Below are 16,745 nucleotides of genomic sequence, written 5' to 3' on the forward strand. Positions count from 1 at the left end.
CTAATTACACTAAAGAGCTTCTGCACAGTAAAAGAAACCACCATCAGAGTGAACAGGCAACCTACAGAATGGGAGAAAATTTTTGCAACCTACTCATCTGACAAATGGCTAATATCCAGAATCTACAATGAACTCAAACAAATTTACAAGAAAAAAACAACCCCATCAAAAAGTCGGCGAAGGATATGAACAGACACTTCTCAAAAGAAGATATTTATGCAGCCAAAAGACAAATGAAAAAATGCTCATCATCACTGGCCATCAGAGAAATGCAAATCAAAACCACAATGAGATACCATCTCACACCAGTTAGAATGGCAATCATTAAAAAGTCAGGAAACAACAGGTGCTGGAGAGGATGTGGAGAAATAGGAACACTTTTACACTGTTGGTGGGACTGTAAACTAGTTCAACCATTGTGGAAGTCGGTATGGCGATTCCTCAGGGATCTAGAACTAGAAATACCATTTGACTCAGCCATCCCAGTACTGCGTATATACCCAAAGGATTATAAATCATGCTGCTATAAAGACACATGCACACGTATGTTTATAGTGGCACTATTCACAATAGCAAAGACTTGGAACCAACCCAAATGTCCAACAATGATAGACTGGATTAAGAAAATGTGGCACATATACACCATGGAATACTATGCAGCCATAAAAAATGATGAGTTCATGTCCTTTGTAGGGACATGGATGAAGCTGGAAACCATTATTCTCAGCAAACTATTGCAAGGACAAAACACCAAACACCACATGTTCTCACTCATAGGTGGGAATTGAACAATGAGAACACATGGACACAGGAAGGGGAACATCACACACCGGGGACTCTTGTGGGGTGGGGGTGCAGCACACCAACATGGCACATGTATACATATGTAACAAACCTGCACGTTGTGTACGTGTATCCTAAAACTTAAATAAAAAAAAAAAAAAAAAAAAACACTGACCTTGGGAGTCACAGTGGATTTTAATATCAACAGATCTACATATATATTTAACTTTTCTGAGCCTCGGTTCATTTACCTGAAATGTAAACATAACACTACCTACTCTGTAACTATTGAGAGAATTAAACAGGTTAGCGTATAATAAGCACTTGGTTTCCTTCTACCTCCCTGTATGTGCATATGTACTTAATGCTGTCTTTTGTTTGCAGAAATAATATCATAATCATAGACATGAGTTTTAAGCATTTCTAGCAGAAGTGATAGATTTTTTTTTTCAATCTCCTCTGTAAACAAGGTATTATAGATTTGATGAAGTGAAAGGCAGTTTATGGCTGGGGGTCAGAATAAACTGAGCACAGTAACAACTAGAGAACAGCTAATACAAGTGGCCGGAAAATTTGCATCTTGAACTGCATAAATTAGTATCCTTATTGCTTGTGTAAGCCAAGAAATGGGGCCTATAAGGTGCACTCAAAACAAGGCCATCTGTTTATTTTCGGATTTTTCCCCCTTTCAGATTATAACACATTAAGATATAATTTACCCTAGAGAATTAAAAATGTTAAAAAAAAAACCCATAAACTCCAACTCTAAGAATTTGTGATAGTCTTGCCACAGAAATGACATAGAATGAGGCAGGTTAGAAACAAAAAGGCTGGAACCATTCTTACTGATGTCTCTACTGTCTGTAAGAACACAAAATGATGGTGCTGCCTCTTGAAATACTTTTAGCTCTTCTCCTACTTCACACTGCATAATCTGAATGAATAATGTCCCTAACTGTGGAGCTGGTCTTTAACAAAGATAAATGTTGCCTGGTTCCTTTATCTCAAACATCCACCTAGGTCTCTACCCCTCTGCACACCTCTGGTCACTGTCTTTATCTTCCTCTAGTATTTTTGTTCCACCGTTAGGAGGAGGTAGGTAAAGCTGTGAGGGTGGGAAAAAGTCTAGATCCAGTTGGGACTTGTTAAGGCTCAGGAAAGGTGTTTACTACAGGAATTTTTTTTTTTTTTTTTTGAGACGGAGTTTTGCTCTTGTTGCCCAGGCTGGGGTGCAGTGGTGCGATCTCAGCTCACTGCAACCTCCGCCTCCCAGGTTCAAGGGATTCTTGTGCCTCAGCCTCCTGAATAGCTGGGATTACAGACGCACACCATCACGCTCAGCTAATTTTTTGTATTTTTAGTAAAGATGGGGTTTCATCATGTTGTTCAGGCTGGTCTCAAACTCCTGACTTCAGATGATACACCTGCCTCACCCTCCCAAAGTGCTGGGATTACAGGCGTGAGCCACTGCGCCCAGAACATTTTTTAGTAATAATTACCACAGGGACAGAATAGGATCATCCAGGAATAGAATGCTTTTCTATATAATTTACAATCTTAGTAGTTTTTTTAATCTAAAGTTGTGCTGTCCAACATCGTAGCCACATATAGCTATTTAAAGTTAATGAAAAGTAAGTAAAAATAAAATTCAGTTCCTCAGTCACATTAACCACATTTCAAGTGCTCATGTGACATACTGCTGGCTACCTGACTAGATGGTGAGGAATTAAACATTTCCATCATCATAGAAAGTTCTCCTGGACAGTGCTGATAAGCAGGTAAGAATAAAAAACAAAGTAATAGCCCATAATTTCTTTTAAATTAAAAGATGTCCCAGTCTACCATCATAATGATAACTTACCAAACAGGGAAATATTCTAGTATTTTTTTAAATATATATAACAACTCTGTGCTAGCTTCCTACTTAAGCAGAAAAGTTGGAAAACCAGAAGTTGGATTTGTTGGTAACAACCGCTTTATTTTCAGACAGAATCTCTGATAAAAACATATGATCATATATGCTAGCTTACCTGCTGCCAGACTGGGCTCAGCTGCCAGGATGTAGTACAGATGTCACCGGCAGCATAGATATCAGGAAGGGATGTGTGCATATGATCATCCACTTTCAGGCCACCATCTTCTCCTAGATCAAACTAAACAACGTTCCTCATAAGCGTTAAGTGTTAAGAAAAATGAAACGACTTTTTCCATTTTAAAGTAAAAGAACAAATTAAATTGTTACACTTTGCATGCTCATCTTTAATGAGAAAATGAAAAATATCAGCAAAGTTTAGACACCTGAGCTGAATTTCCATGGATCAAATTCCAGCTAAGACTGATCCATAAAACTGTCAGAATTTCAACATGAAAAGTATCCAATAACCATGTGACTACCTTATCCATAACTACAAGAATATTCTTTTTTTTTTTTGTAAGCTTCAAGTGCTGAAAAGCAAAAAATACAAGATGGTTTCTCTAAAAGAATCATTTTTGAGAAGTCACGGGAGGTGTCAGTCTCTTACCAACATTTAGATAAATAAATTGTACATTATAAGCCATTACTGATGACGCTTATGCCAGGATATAACTATGTAAGGATCTTAAGCAGTAAAAAATACTGTAAATCAAGACAATGTTTTAACCAAACTGTTTACAACCATGTTAAGTTACAGTTGTACACTAAAATAATAATTATTCATGTTTGAGAATTAGAGATCTTCACAAAAATACTTCAAATATATTCACAGCTGGACAAAAAAATTTCACCTTACACTGTTACCATGGAGAAAAGGTTCTACATTTGGTGTAACTCCTGTAGCACTGACAATGAAATCGCAGCCATATATCTTTTCATTGGTCAATTCCACATAGACAGGCCACATCTCTTTAAGAAAAAAAAAAACAAAAAAACAGACTTTATTTGCAAATGGAACCATCACCACAGCAGTGTATGTGACTACAATGACTAGAAACAAAGAAAGAAAAAGAAAGGCAAGAGATAACTTTGTAACACACTCCTTAGCAATTATTATGAGGCATATTTGCTAAAGCAATTTTAATGCAATTAGCATCATCTCCTTTGGGTATAATTTTAAAACCATGGCATTTTAAATGTTTTTCCTTCAAATTTGGACACATAAATTTTGACAAAGTACATTTAAATTATTTCTAAATTATTTCTCTAAAAATCTTTTGTAATACTTTACACTCAAGTGTTTAGTTCAACTAGGTGTCTTCCCTCACTACTCATATTCAAATTCCCCTTTCCTATGGAAAAATTCAAAGAATTCAGAACAGTAGAATATTTCATATGCTAGTTAACTGAGTGTATTTCTTCAAATCATGGCAATTCTCAGAGGAGTTGTGGAACTGGAGTTAGGAGAGCTGCATCTTAGTCCCAAAAATATACATTTTCAATCTGATTTGGGTGAAATCATGTCACCTTTAAGAGCTCTAGGTTTTTGTTTTATTTTGATTTATAATATATTCTGATTGTTGGTCAAAACACTCAGCTCTATGTAAGATGTAATGCCCTATACGATTTAATTTACTAGAAAACAACAGATAGTGAAATGAAGTGAGTTAATGTTATTAAATTATGGTTTTATTTTTACTTTTCATGTTTAAATTTTATATGGAAATACGAAGTTATTTTTAATAGAACACAGCAGGATTAAATTGTTTTCCTTTTAATTAAGTTGTTATATATATTTTTTCTTATTTCATTACTTGCCTGTATCAGCTGTAACTGACTTATGGTCTCCTGGAAAAGTGAAGGACTTTTTCTTCAAAATTCTAAACTCATCCTGAAGGTAGATTTTCTTTACTTCACACACAGTTTCAAGGTGAATCTTATGAGAAAACTAAAATTAAGAAAATACTGGTTAGCATAATACTTGCAGAAAGAATAACCCGGGTTACTAATGATGAAGAAAAAACGTATACTTGTAGAAACGTATAGAAAACATAATTCTTATAATATAAATGAAACCACATTGGGTGCCCTAAAATAAGTCTCTCTATGCACATGAAAGGAGTGAACAAAAATTCATTCAGTAACTTAAGAGATCTGGTAGCTGCATTAGCAGATAGCATCGAGGGAATGCTTTTTAGCCTAGGCCTCATTGATAATTACAAATGCATTTTTAAAAAATTACAGTAGTTGTTGGGCACAGTGGCTCATGCCTGTAATCCCAGCACTCTGGGAGGCCGAGGCGCAGGTGGATCACCTGAGGTCAGGAGTTCAAGACCAGCCTGGCCTATATGGTGAAACCCTGTCTCTACTAAAATTAAAAAGTTAGCCGGGCCTGGTGGTGTGCGCCTGTAGTCCCAGCTACTCGGGAGGCTGAGGCAGGAGACTCGCTTGAACCCGGGAGGCAGAGGTTGCAGCGAGCCAAGATCATACCACAGCACTCCAGCTTGGGTGACAGAGCGAGACTCTGTGTCAAAAATAAATAAATAAATAAATAAATAAATAATTTAAAAAATGACAATAGTTATGGACTATAAAATTTTTTTCAGGTCAGTTCTGACTTATTGTCGTATCCCTGAACATTAATAAAGTCCCACGTAGGTAGTAAATACTCAATAAATGCTTATTGAATTAAACTGTTGAAGTTCTCAGGTTAAAAATATAATTAATATTAGGATCTGAAGGTGCAAAAAGAAGGGACTTTGTATAATTTCCATCACAAAAATTAGATACACCGTGCAGCCAGCTCCCCTCCTACCTAATGAAAGCCAAAAACCAATGCTCTAAAGAAATCACACAAAGTAACGAAGGACTGCATGCATGCTTCTTACAGCATTTAGATTTCACAGCCCTTTAACAACTATTAAAAAATCAAAATATCTAACAAAATGAGGAAAAGCAAATCATCTCCTTATCCAATTAGGATATGAAGTGTGTATTTCTAATCCATCTAATAACTTTTGTAAGTTTACTGCATGCATCTGAAGTGACCTTTGAGAAAAGATTAATTTAAAATAGGACAGGAGTATTCACTGTAGTCTGGGTATGGAAAGCTCTATCCCTGATCTGAGGATACAGGAAAAAACAAACTCAGTTTCTCCTACTATAGTCTCACAACACAGAATACTTCTGCGACCAAATGTGTGTGGGGTGTTTTCTACACACTAAGCAAGCAATTAATTCTGCACAGGACACCATCTGGCTGTCCTCTAATTCAATTCAGTTCTGATGTTATTATCTACCTGGAGATAGCATCAGGTCCCACATGTTGAGGGATCAATCTCACAAGACTGTCTTCCACTTCCAATACCAATTGCAAGCCCCGGGTGTTTTACCAGTTGGCCTGACTAACCAACCATAAATCGAGGGGCTCCCATGCGCCCCTTTCTTAGGTTCAATTAATTTATTAGAATATCTCACAGAATTTGGGGAAACACTTTACTTACATTTACTGGTTTATTATCAAGGATGTCACGAAGAAACAGACGAAGAAATATATAGGGCAAAGCATATAAGAAGGGGCATGAAGCTTCTATGCCCTCTCCAGATAGACCACCCTCTAGCAACTTCCACATGTTCAGCTATCCAGAAGCTCTCCAAACCCAGTCCTTTTGGGTTTTCATGGAAACTGTGTTATGTAGGTGACTGATTAAATCACTGGCTGCTAGTGATTGGCTTAACCTTCAACCTCTTTCCCTTCCTGTAGGTTGGAAAGTCTAAACTCTAATCATGCCTTGGTCTTTCCTGTGACCAGTCCCCATTCTGAAGCCACCTAGGGGCTAACCAGTCAACTCGTTAGCATACAAAAGGACACATCACTTTGGAGATGCCAAAAATTTTAGGAGTTGTGTGCCAGAAAACTGCAGACACAACATTTTATTGTGCTTCACTACTGTTTTGCAGATAGTGTGTTTTTTACAAATTGAAGGTTTGTGACAACCCCACATCAAGCAAGTCTTATCAGTGCCATTTTTCCAATAGCATGTGCTCACTTTGTGTCTCTGTCACATTTTGGTAATTCTTGCAATATTTCAGTTTTCATCATTATTAGATCTTTTACGGTGATCTGTGATTAGTAATCTTTGATGTAATTGTCTTGGGGTGTCATGAACCACACCCATCTAACACAGTGAACTTAATCGATAAATGTTCTGTGTTCTGACTGCTCCATCAACCAGCTGTTGTCCTACGTCTCTCCCTCTCCTTGGGCCTCCTTATTCCCGGAGACACAAGAATATTGAAACCAGGGCAATCAGTTACTCTGTAGTGGCCTCTAAGTGTTCAAGTGAAAAGTAAGGATCACACATCTCTCACTTTAAATCAAAAGGTAGCAATGATTATTAGGGTTATTGAGGAAGGCACGTTTGGAAAGCCAGGCCTCTTGCCCTGAACAGATGGCCAAATTGTGAATGCAAAGGAAACATTCTTGAAGTAAATCTAAAGTGGTATTCCAATGAACACATGAATGATGAGAAAGCGAAACAGTCTTCTTGCTGACATGGAGAAAGTTTTAGTGGTGTGGAGAGAAGATCAAATCAGCCACAACATTCCCTTAGGCCAAAGCCTAACCCAGAGTAAGCCCCTAACTGTTTTCAATTCTGTAAAGGCTGAGAGAAGTGAGGAAGCTGCAGAAGAAAAGGCTGAAGCTAGTAGAGGTTGGTTCATGATGTTTAAGGAAAGAAGCCATCTCTACAACAAAAAAATACAATTGATAACTGATGAATGTGGCTACACTAAACAGTAGATTTTCAGTGTACATGAAACAGCCTTCCAGTGGAAAAAGATGCTATCTAGGACCTTCACAACTATAGAGGAGAAGTCAATGCCTGGCTTCAAAGGACAGGCAGACTCTCCTGTTAGGGGATAATGTAACTGGTGACTTGAAGTTGAAGCCAATGCCTATTTACCACTGTGAAAGTTCTAGGGCCCTTAAGAACTATACTACATCTACCCTGCCTGTCCTCTGTAAATGGAACAACAAAGCCTGGATGACAGCATGATATGGTTTGGGCCTGGTTCTCCACCCAAATCTCATATCAAATTGTAATCCCCAATGTTGGAGGTATGGCCTGGTGGGAGGTGACTGGATCATGGGGACAGTTTCTAATAGTTTAGCACCATCCTTAGTGCTGTTTTCATGATAGAGTTCTCATGAGATCTGGTTGTTTAAAGGTGTGTGGCACCAGCCCCCTTCTCTCTCTTCCTCTTGCTCTGGCCATGTAAGAAGTGCATAATTCCCCTTCCCCCGTGATTGAAAGTTTCCTGAGGCCTCCCCAGTCATGCTTCCTGTACAGCCCGTGGGACCATGAGCCAATTAAACCTCTTTTCTTTATAAATATTACCTACTCTCAGGTATTTCTTTATATACTGTGAGAATGGAGTAATACACAGCACATCTGTTTACATAGTTTACTGAATATTTGAAGCCCACCGTTGAGACCTACTGCTCAGAAAAAAAAAAAAAAGATTCCTTTCAAAATACTACACTCATTGACAAGGCATTTGGTCACCCAAGAACCCAGACAGAGATGCACAAGGAGATGAATGTTGTTTTCATGCCTGCTAATACAATATCCATTCTGCAGCCCGTGGATCCAGGAGTAATTCTTACTTTCAAGTCTTATTAAAGAAATGCATTTCATAAGGCTATAGCTGCCACAGATAGTGATGCATCTGATGGATCTGGGAAAAGTACATTGAAAACCTTCTGGAAAGAATTCACCATTCTAGATGTTATTAAGAACATTCATGATTCAAGGGAGTAAGTCAAAATATCAACATTAACAAAAGCTTGAAAGAAGTTTATTCCAACCTTCATGGATGACTTTGAGGGATTCAAGATTTCAATGGAGAAAGGCAGATATGGTGGAAATAACAAAAGAACTATAATTAGAAATGAATCCTGAAGATGAGACTACATTGCTGCAATCTCATGATAAAATTTGAAAAGATGAGTTGTTGTTTCTCATGGATGAGCAAAGAACGTAGTTATCTGAGATGGAGTTTACTTCTGGTGAGGATGCTGTGAGTATTGTTGAAATGATGAAGGATTTAAAATATTACATATACTTAGTTGGTAAAGCAGTAGCAGAGTTTGAGAGAATTGACTTTTGAAAGAACTTCTACTCTGGGCAAAATGCTATAAAACAGCTTCACACGCTACAGAGAAGTCTTTCACGAGAGGAAGAGTCAATTGATGGGGCAAACTTGTTATTTTAAGAAATTGCCACAGCCACCCAAACCTTCAGCAAGCACCACCCTGATGAGTCATCAGCCACCAATACTGAGGCAAAACTTTCCACCAAAAAAAGATTATGATTTGCTGAAGGCTCAGATGATAAAAGCATATTAAGCAATAAAGTATCTTTAAATTAACGTATGTGCATTGTATTTTTAGACACAATGCTAATGCACATTTAATAGACTGCAGTATGTTATAAACATAACTTTTGTAGGCACTGGGAAACTGAAAAATTCGTGTGGCTCACTTTATTGTGGTATATCATTTCCTGTGATGGTCTGGGACTGAACCTGCAATACTCCAAGGTATGACTGTATATATATTACAGTATCACACCTCAAGAGTTAAAACGTAGGCTGAAATCCAGTCTTAGATGCTTTGACATTCAGTTTTCTTTGGTGGCCAAATGGACCAACTGCATTGGAGGTCTTTTCCTAACACTATGGATTTTAAGTAAAGTGACCTAGCAGTTCGTTGACTATATATTTATTACCAGTCTTTAATAAATGGTTCAAGAATTTAAAATTACATTTAGACATGACCAATTAGTATATGAAAAGATACCTCTTTTGTTCCTTTAAGATTCAAGCCCTCATGCCAATCTGGTCCCAATGCGCTGCCTACATTATCTGCTTTAGATTTGCTTCTAGCTTCCTTTTTCCTTCCTAAAGAGATGAAATTAAATAATATAAAAATTACCGGGTAGAGAAATATGTTAGTGTTCTGAAGTTTTTTATTTAGGCAATGTAATGATTCATATATATACATACATTACAGAATGACTAACCTATGTTATCTATATTAATCATTTTAGTCATTATTTTAATATTTTTCTGATGTAGAGTTACAAAACAGATAATCTTTCAATTGTGTGTTCAGTATGAACACACTCAACTTACGTTTTGGATGTTACACGGTTAACTGGAAGGGTAAGAAAATTAGCCTTCAAATTTTTATAATTTTGTTTATTTTTAGCACCTCCAAAATGTACAAAACTCTTGTTTAATTTTATAATCTAAAAGTTTTTCAAAGCTATCAAACTTAAAAAAATGTGAAGTTTGTGTTAGTTTTTCAACTCATTGCATTTTTTACAAAACTTCTTCAGGTATTGCCCAAATGTAGTATCTGTTTGCAAAGATGCAGATGGGCTGAGTTATTCAATTTATTTTAAATTTCTTGTTTTAATTTTATATATATATATATATATAAAAAATAGAAAATCTGAAAACTTCATGTAAAGATACATAAATATCCATATTACTATTTCCAAAATTTATTTTATTAAATTTTCTTGTAGCCCTTTTCTATATGGTTTTAAAAAAGTTTTGTATGAGAATTAATGAGCTAGGTGCTACACTTACCTTCAGTTGTATATCTGGTTCTTTTATGTGCAATTTTAGCCTCTGATTTTTCAGCAATGAGCTTTGAAGTCAAGAATTCAGCTGCTCCTGCATCGAAGAAAGTATTCCCTATAGCTTTATCTTTAATGGCCCAAATCACTTCACAGCCTTCAATTTCATACCTAAAAACAATGTTAAAGTTACTAAGAGTGATTTCAAAAGTCTAAGTAAAAAATCTTTGCATTTGCAAATAGTGATCTCCTGAAGAAAAAGTAGGGAATACATTTTTAAGGCTAACTGGGAAAGATTGATTATAAAGAGGAATATTAACATTCTTTACAGATATTAAGAATTAAAAATTGAATAGTAAAAGAATCTGAAGCAGTTTACAGAAAGAACCTTTAAGTGACAAATACATGCACTGAATATCAAGTAAAATTTCACTACAATGTACATCATTAGAAAATGTTCAATTTCTACAATACACTTATTATATGAATGGCCCCCAGGGGTAAGCAGTGCTTTTTAAAAAATCTGGTTATAGTGTAATCAAGTAATGGATGGATGGTACATAGCTATAATATTGAGAATCGGTCACTTATTTGGTAACAACTTTTTATGTCTTCAAAGCACATTATGGAAAGGGATAGAAAATGGAAAGAATCAGAGTTATAAGCTAAAAATCTTAAGGATCAAGATCAAGGATCAAGGATCTTAGAGGAAGGAAAGAATGGACATGGTATATATAAGCCACCTTCTATTACTATTTACCACTAATGTAAGGTAATGGGCATGTGATATTTTATTCTAGGTTTAGATACTAAGAAGTGGTTTTCCTAACAATATTCATTTCACAAAGTCCCTGAAGTGCATTATAATTAAGGTGATCACATAATTTATCACCTAACCTGGGATACTATCTGCTACTAATAATCATTTTTGGTACAACTGGTGGAAATGGAGACAATCCCAGACAAACAAGATATATGGCCATCCTAACTATAATAGGATTTTATCTAAACTTGCGATACTAATAAAATACTGTAAAAAGTTAAGGTATTAATTTTTCACATTTCTTTATGGTACAAAGTATTGCCATCTTTATTTCACAGACTGATATAACATAGTTAGGTTACATGACTTTTCAAGACTAATCAATAAACAGATTACGAAAAAAGGTTTAGTACATCTGAATCCAGGTCACTTGATATTCATACTTTTCAACATATGGTGATAAGGAACTCCTTGCTTCATCTAATAAGTCTTCGTTTTTCCAGCTCTTCTATGTCAGTAAACATAGAAGATTATTGGGTGAACATTCTATTTTATGTTACTCTTGTCATATAGCATTACTGACCAGCGGAAAGTGGAATACACACAAATTTGGTAATAAAGTTTGTATTTCAATTTACATACAGGCATACAGTTATCATGTAATGCTTTCTTTTTGAAAACTGGGAATTTCTCTATATTACCATTTTTAAATTTAAAGTAATATTACACTATAACACCTATCAGTGCACTTTAACATACTGATGACTGACTAGCAGACAAAGCTATTACAAGTAACCACAAGAAACTTCAGTACTTGCTCTACCTCCTAGGACACCTTCTAATCCTCTTTTCCTGACTTGAACTATGTTCTCAGCAAGATGCACAAGTTTGACGATTATCATCACACAGAGGGGAAATACTGCTTTCATTTTGAAAATGACTCTACAAAAGCAGACAATGAGATATTGCGGTTTTGTGAAGTTATGAAAAACAGTATCTGTTTCAAAAGGAAAGGAGTAACTTACACTTAGAAAGGAGAAAACAGATAATAACTGAAATAAATGTATAATGAAGAACATTAGTATTAGTTTCACTGAAACACAGTGTAGAAAGGGTATGAGTACGCCAAGTTTCACGAGAGACAAAGACCTAATCATGCAGCAGACCTGAAGTCAGAGAATAACATTATGTGGGTCCATTTTTAATTACCAAAGAAGAGCTTACTAAATACAAAACTATGAGTTTTATCCAATTATACAGTCTTCAATCTCCAACTTAAAGAAAATGATGAATAGGATTAAATGTAAGACTCTGAACATTTTTGAACATAAAATTTTTAAATGTAAGTAACAATTATAATAATAGTAAGTGATACTTTGGTGATAGCTGATAGAGAAAATCTGGCATGTATATATTATACACAAGGATTTGAAGCCCCATTTACAATAAATCTATACCTCTTCCCTCTTGGCCCACATTTTGGTTTTGACCCTTTCTCTGTATTTCTCCATACAATGCCACAAACTTCATAATAACAATAATGACTGTTACCCATAGTACTCAGGCAATTTAAGAACTCTTACAGGCTTCCACTGGGTGAGATCATCCTCTAAAAGAGGGGCAAAAACCTAGTCTGAGAGTTGGATTGAATGCAAGTGAGCAAAGATATGGCTTTGGCAGAGTCCTTATTTTGATTCAAATTTGTCCTCTTTGTGGTTTGACCCAACTTTATGGCCTGAAAAAATCCAGACTATTTCATGTCAATCATCTGCTAGAGGATAAAATCATGAAGTGAATCAATCTTCTGCAGGACACAGCAGGATATTTCTCAATGGTTTTTGAACTTGTAATATCGTCTTAAGATGAAAATTAATTAATGTGTTCACATTTCCCAAGCTACCAAAAAAAGAGCTGCAAGAACCACATATCCTAAAACAGGAGTCACAAACATTTTGGGTTACACTGGCCAGACAGGTAACATAAATGAGTGAAGCAGGATTTATCATATAAGCAATAAAAAGTGGTGAGGGCTATCACTAGAATCTCAAAAGGTGTAAATATTTGAATTATTTTTAAACATAAAATATACTTATAAAACACATTTATGGGCCAAATTTGGCCAATCACCTTGAGACCTAAAGCATTCCCAAAACATATATATTTTATAATAAAATTTCTACAATTACAGATTCCACAAGAGCTAAAAAAATATGGCGGATTTTTCCCCTTGAAAACATATGAAAATTATATTTATCTTTGATTTTCAGAATAAAGAACATTTTCCAGTCTGCCAACAAATCACAAGAATCACAAAGCAATTGTTTAATTTAAAAACAAATTACTTTTAAACAATTTAAATATGTTATCATATTTAAAAATATATACTTACACTAACTCAAGTGCAATACCACCGTTCCCTATGATCATTATTCTTTTAGCTTTAGTAAGCTGTTTCTGAAATTCCTATGTTAAAAAGAAAATAATGAGGTAGTATTTTGTAATAGTGGGCAATAATCTGAAATTTGAGGCTTCGATAATATTCTAAAAATGTAAATATTTTATTGAATTTGTAAAGGAAAAAAAATGAATCTCACTTTCCCACTGTATCAGGGTACATCCTCTCAATTAATATAACAAAAGTCCCCCTTTATGCTTTAACCCAAGCTGCCTTTATAGCAATGCCTCTCCTGATTTTCCTTTCCTTTTAGGTCATTACATTTACAGTACTTCAGAATTTCAGCAGGAGGCACTATTAACTTACCACATTCCCAATTATTTGACCAAATCAATTATTCGTTCTTTTCACCTAGACTCTCAGTTTCCCTAGAGTTACTCAACACTTAAAACTTCTAGGAATGAGAAGCTCAGCAGTATAGTGGTTAGGAGCACAGACTCTGGAAGCACTGGCTCTAGCAATTACTAGCTGAATGACTTTGGGCAAGTTGCTTACCCTATCTGCACCTCAGGTCCTTCAACTATAAATGGAAATAAGGGACTATATATCCTAATGTTTCTGTAAGGATTATGTGAGATGACACAGACAAAGCTGGTAGGAGTAGCACGCACTCAATAATGTCAAACTTTTACTAAAAAAAAAATGTTATTAACATTCTAAGACAGATACATTGATGCCTCCACCCCCCAGAAAAAAAAGATTACAATCAGCTTAGAGAAGCCAGTGGTAAATGTAAATGACGAGTTAAAGGGTGCATCACACCAACATGGCACATGTATACATATGTAACAAACCTGCACTTGGTGCACATGTACCCTAGAACTTAAAGTATAATCTATATATATATATTAAAAAAAAAAGAGAGAGAGAACCCAGTGGTAATTCTTTGGGCACTTTCAAAAGTATAGAATAGTCTCATTGCTTCAGAATGACATCTGGCCCTCCTACTAAGTTTATATTAAATTTATCTCCAAACTTATAATATTCACTGAAGTTGACATCTTTAAAATTCTCCAAGAAAAAAAACAACCAAAGTTTATTTTGGTTTGTCCTTCACTGAGGATACTGCAATTTAAGAAACATCTGCAAGAGCACTGGACCTAGAGGTGAAAAGCACAATTTTAAATTGTGTATCTGATAAACTTAATAGCTAAATTAGTATAGATACATACTTAATCTCTCGACCTCAGTTTCCTATTTGTAAAGTGGGAGTAATAATCGATTATCATGAGGATTCAATGAGTTCATGTATGTAGAGGACCGAGCTGAAACAGTTATGAGCTCAATCTCTGATAATATGAACTTAAATTGTTTACAAGAAGATAATCAAGTTCCTTTAATTTTCTCTCAATTCCTAATTATTTAATTAAGAGAATAGGCTGAAAGAAAATATTATTAAATTTTCAGAATGTAAATTATATTAATGCAAAATCATCATGTCATGAGACAGAACAACAAACTTGAGGTTAGACATAGTATTGTGAAACCAGGAAGAGCTTCTTGGCAATAAGGGTTAATAAGCCCTGAATTAAATTAAATTACCAAAAGGAATTTGTATAATGCTCCAAAAACAGATGTTTCACCTTATTGGGATAGTTTATCTAGGGCAGAACAATAAGCCAAGTGACATTTTCTGTTCTATGATTCTATCATGATTTTATACCATAAAGATCTTTTGAATTTTTTTTGCTGGAGAATAAGATCAGTAAATTTTGAATATGCTTTACCTTTTTGGAAAAAATTGTTATATTATTTAGGTTGCAAATCACATATTCTCCAAGTAGAGTAATGAATGTGTGTGTAATGTAAGTTGTTAATATTCAGCACAGTCATTATATCTGGGTTATCTCACGCTGATAACACATCAGCATGAACTTAAAAACATAGTATCAACTAAAAATAAAAAATTGGCAGGAATAGGCCAGGCACGTTGGCTCACGCCTGTAATCCCTGCACTTTGGGAGGCCTAGGCGGGTGGATCACGAAGTCAAGGAGATCGAGACCATCCTGGCTAACATGGTGAAACCCTGTCTCTACTAAAAATACAAAAAAAAAAAAAAATTAGCCAGGCGTGGTGGCAGGTGCCTGTAGTCCCAGCTTCTCGGGAGGCTGAGGCAGGAGAATGGCGTGAAACTGGGAGGCGGAGCTTGCAGTGAGCCGAGACTGCGCCACTGCACTCCAGCCTGGGCAACAGAGCAAGACTCCGTTTCAAAAAAAAAAATTGGCAGGAATAAAACATAACCACTCTGTGGTTTACTGGTCATGAAACAAAAATTTCCCTTCTGCCCTTACAGTTTCGGAATTGTAAGTGGAACACTTTAATTCAAATGTAGAAAATTCTTTTATTTTCCTTCTCACGGTCCAACCTTAAAATGTTACCTGAGCACTGTCTGTATCACGGATTCCTAATACATAAGGATTTCCTTCACATATCAACTTTGGTTTAGCTCCAGCACACAGACAGAGTTTCTTATATACGTGCTGATTGCCATCTTCTGTTACAATGCACTGTAAATACATCAAACAATGAAAGAAAATGGAGACACATAATCAACATGGATACAACTTCACTTTAAACTAAAAATTCAATAAGGCAAAAGCAAAACATAATATATTAAGGTTGCCTCTTGGTGGCACTCAGTTCTTTGTTATAGGAATTACAAAACTAAGCATGAGAATACATGTACTAATCCAGTTATTCTTAATCATTTTAAGCTCATGAACCATTTTGAGATCTCCTGAAAACTAGTCTTTCTCCCCTGGCATAAAAAGGTACATTCACACAAAGTTTTGTATTAAACTTCAGGGAATCCCATGTTGGTTGAAAAGGTATGTTGACCCCACATTAAAAACAAAACTTCAAGAAATTTTTAAATTAAGCATTCTCATTACACCTGTGACAGGCCTTGATGAAGATTTCTGATCTCAAGGGAAGTTACTGTAAGAAGACCTAGTAATTCTAACCATATCCTACCTTCATATCTATTATGAGTAAAGAAAAGCAGTGAGTGGAACAAGAGGTTATGGTATGTCTTCTTAATCTAAAAAGACTAGAAGTGCTTAAAAAAAAAAGTACTCATATTCTTAAGTACAAATAATGACTTTATGAGCAAACCAAATGCTTTTGGGGTATATTTTAGTATAAGTAAAAAATATGATAATCTTTAATCCTAGCATGTA

The 16,745-nt window shown here is 35.5% G+C and overlaps 1 protein-coding gene across 1 annotated transcript in view; it reads right to left on the minus strand.

Moving 5' to 3' along the window:
* PYROXD1 (pyridine nucleotide-disulphide oxidoreductase domain 1) overlaps positions 1-16,745 on the minus strand; it is a 33,616-nt gene that overhangs the window by 5,571 nt on the left and 11,300 nt on the right. Inside the window, exons 4-10 of the mRNA XM_520786.9 lie at positions 15,945-16,073; positions 13,500-13,573; positions 10,358-10,518; positions 9,561-9,661; positions 4,517-4,646; positions 3,555-3,667; positions 2,814-2,936 (exon numbers count right to left, since the gene is read on the minus strand). Coding sequence (XP_520786.3) covers positions 2,814-2,936; positions 3,555-3,667; positions 4,517-4,646; positions 9,561-9,661; positions 10,358-10,518; positions 13,500-13,573; positions 15,945-16,073 — 831 coding nt within the window. The remainder of the gene's footprint in view (positions 1-2,813; positions 2,937-3,554; positions 3,668-4,516; positions 4,647-9,560; positions 9,662-10,357; positions 10,519-13,499; positions 13,574-15,944; positions 16,074-16,745) is intronic.

Source organism: Pan troglodytes, chromosome 10, assembly GCF_028858775.2.
Source record: "Pan troglodytes isolate AG18354 chromosome 10, NHGRI_mPanTro3-v2.0_pri, whole genome shotgun sequence".
Classification (NCBI taxonomy): Eukaryota; Metazoa; Chordata; class Mammalia; order Primates; family Hominidae; genus Pan; species Pan troglodytes.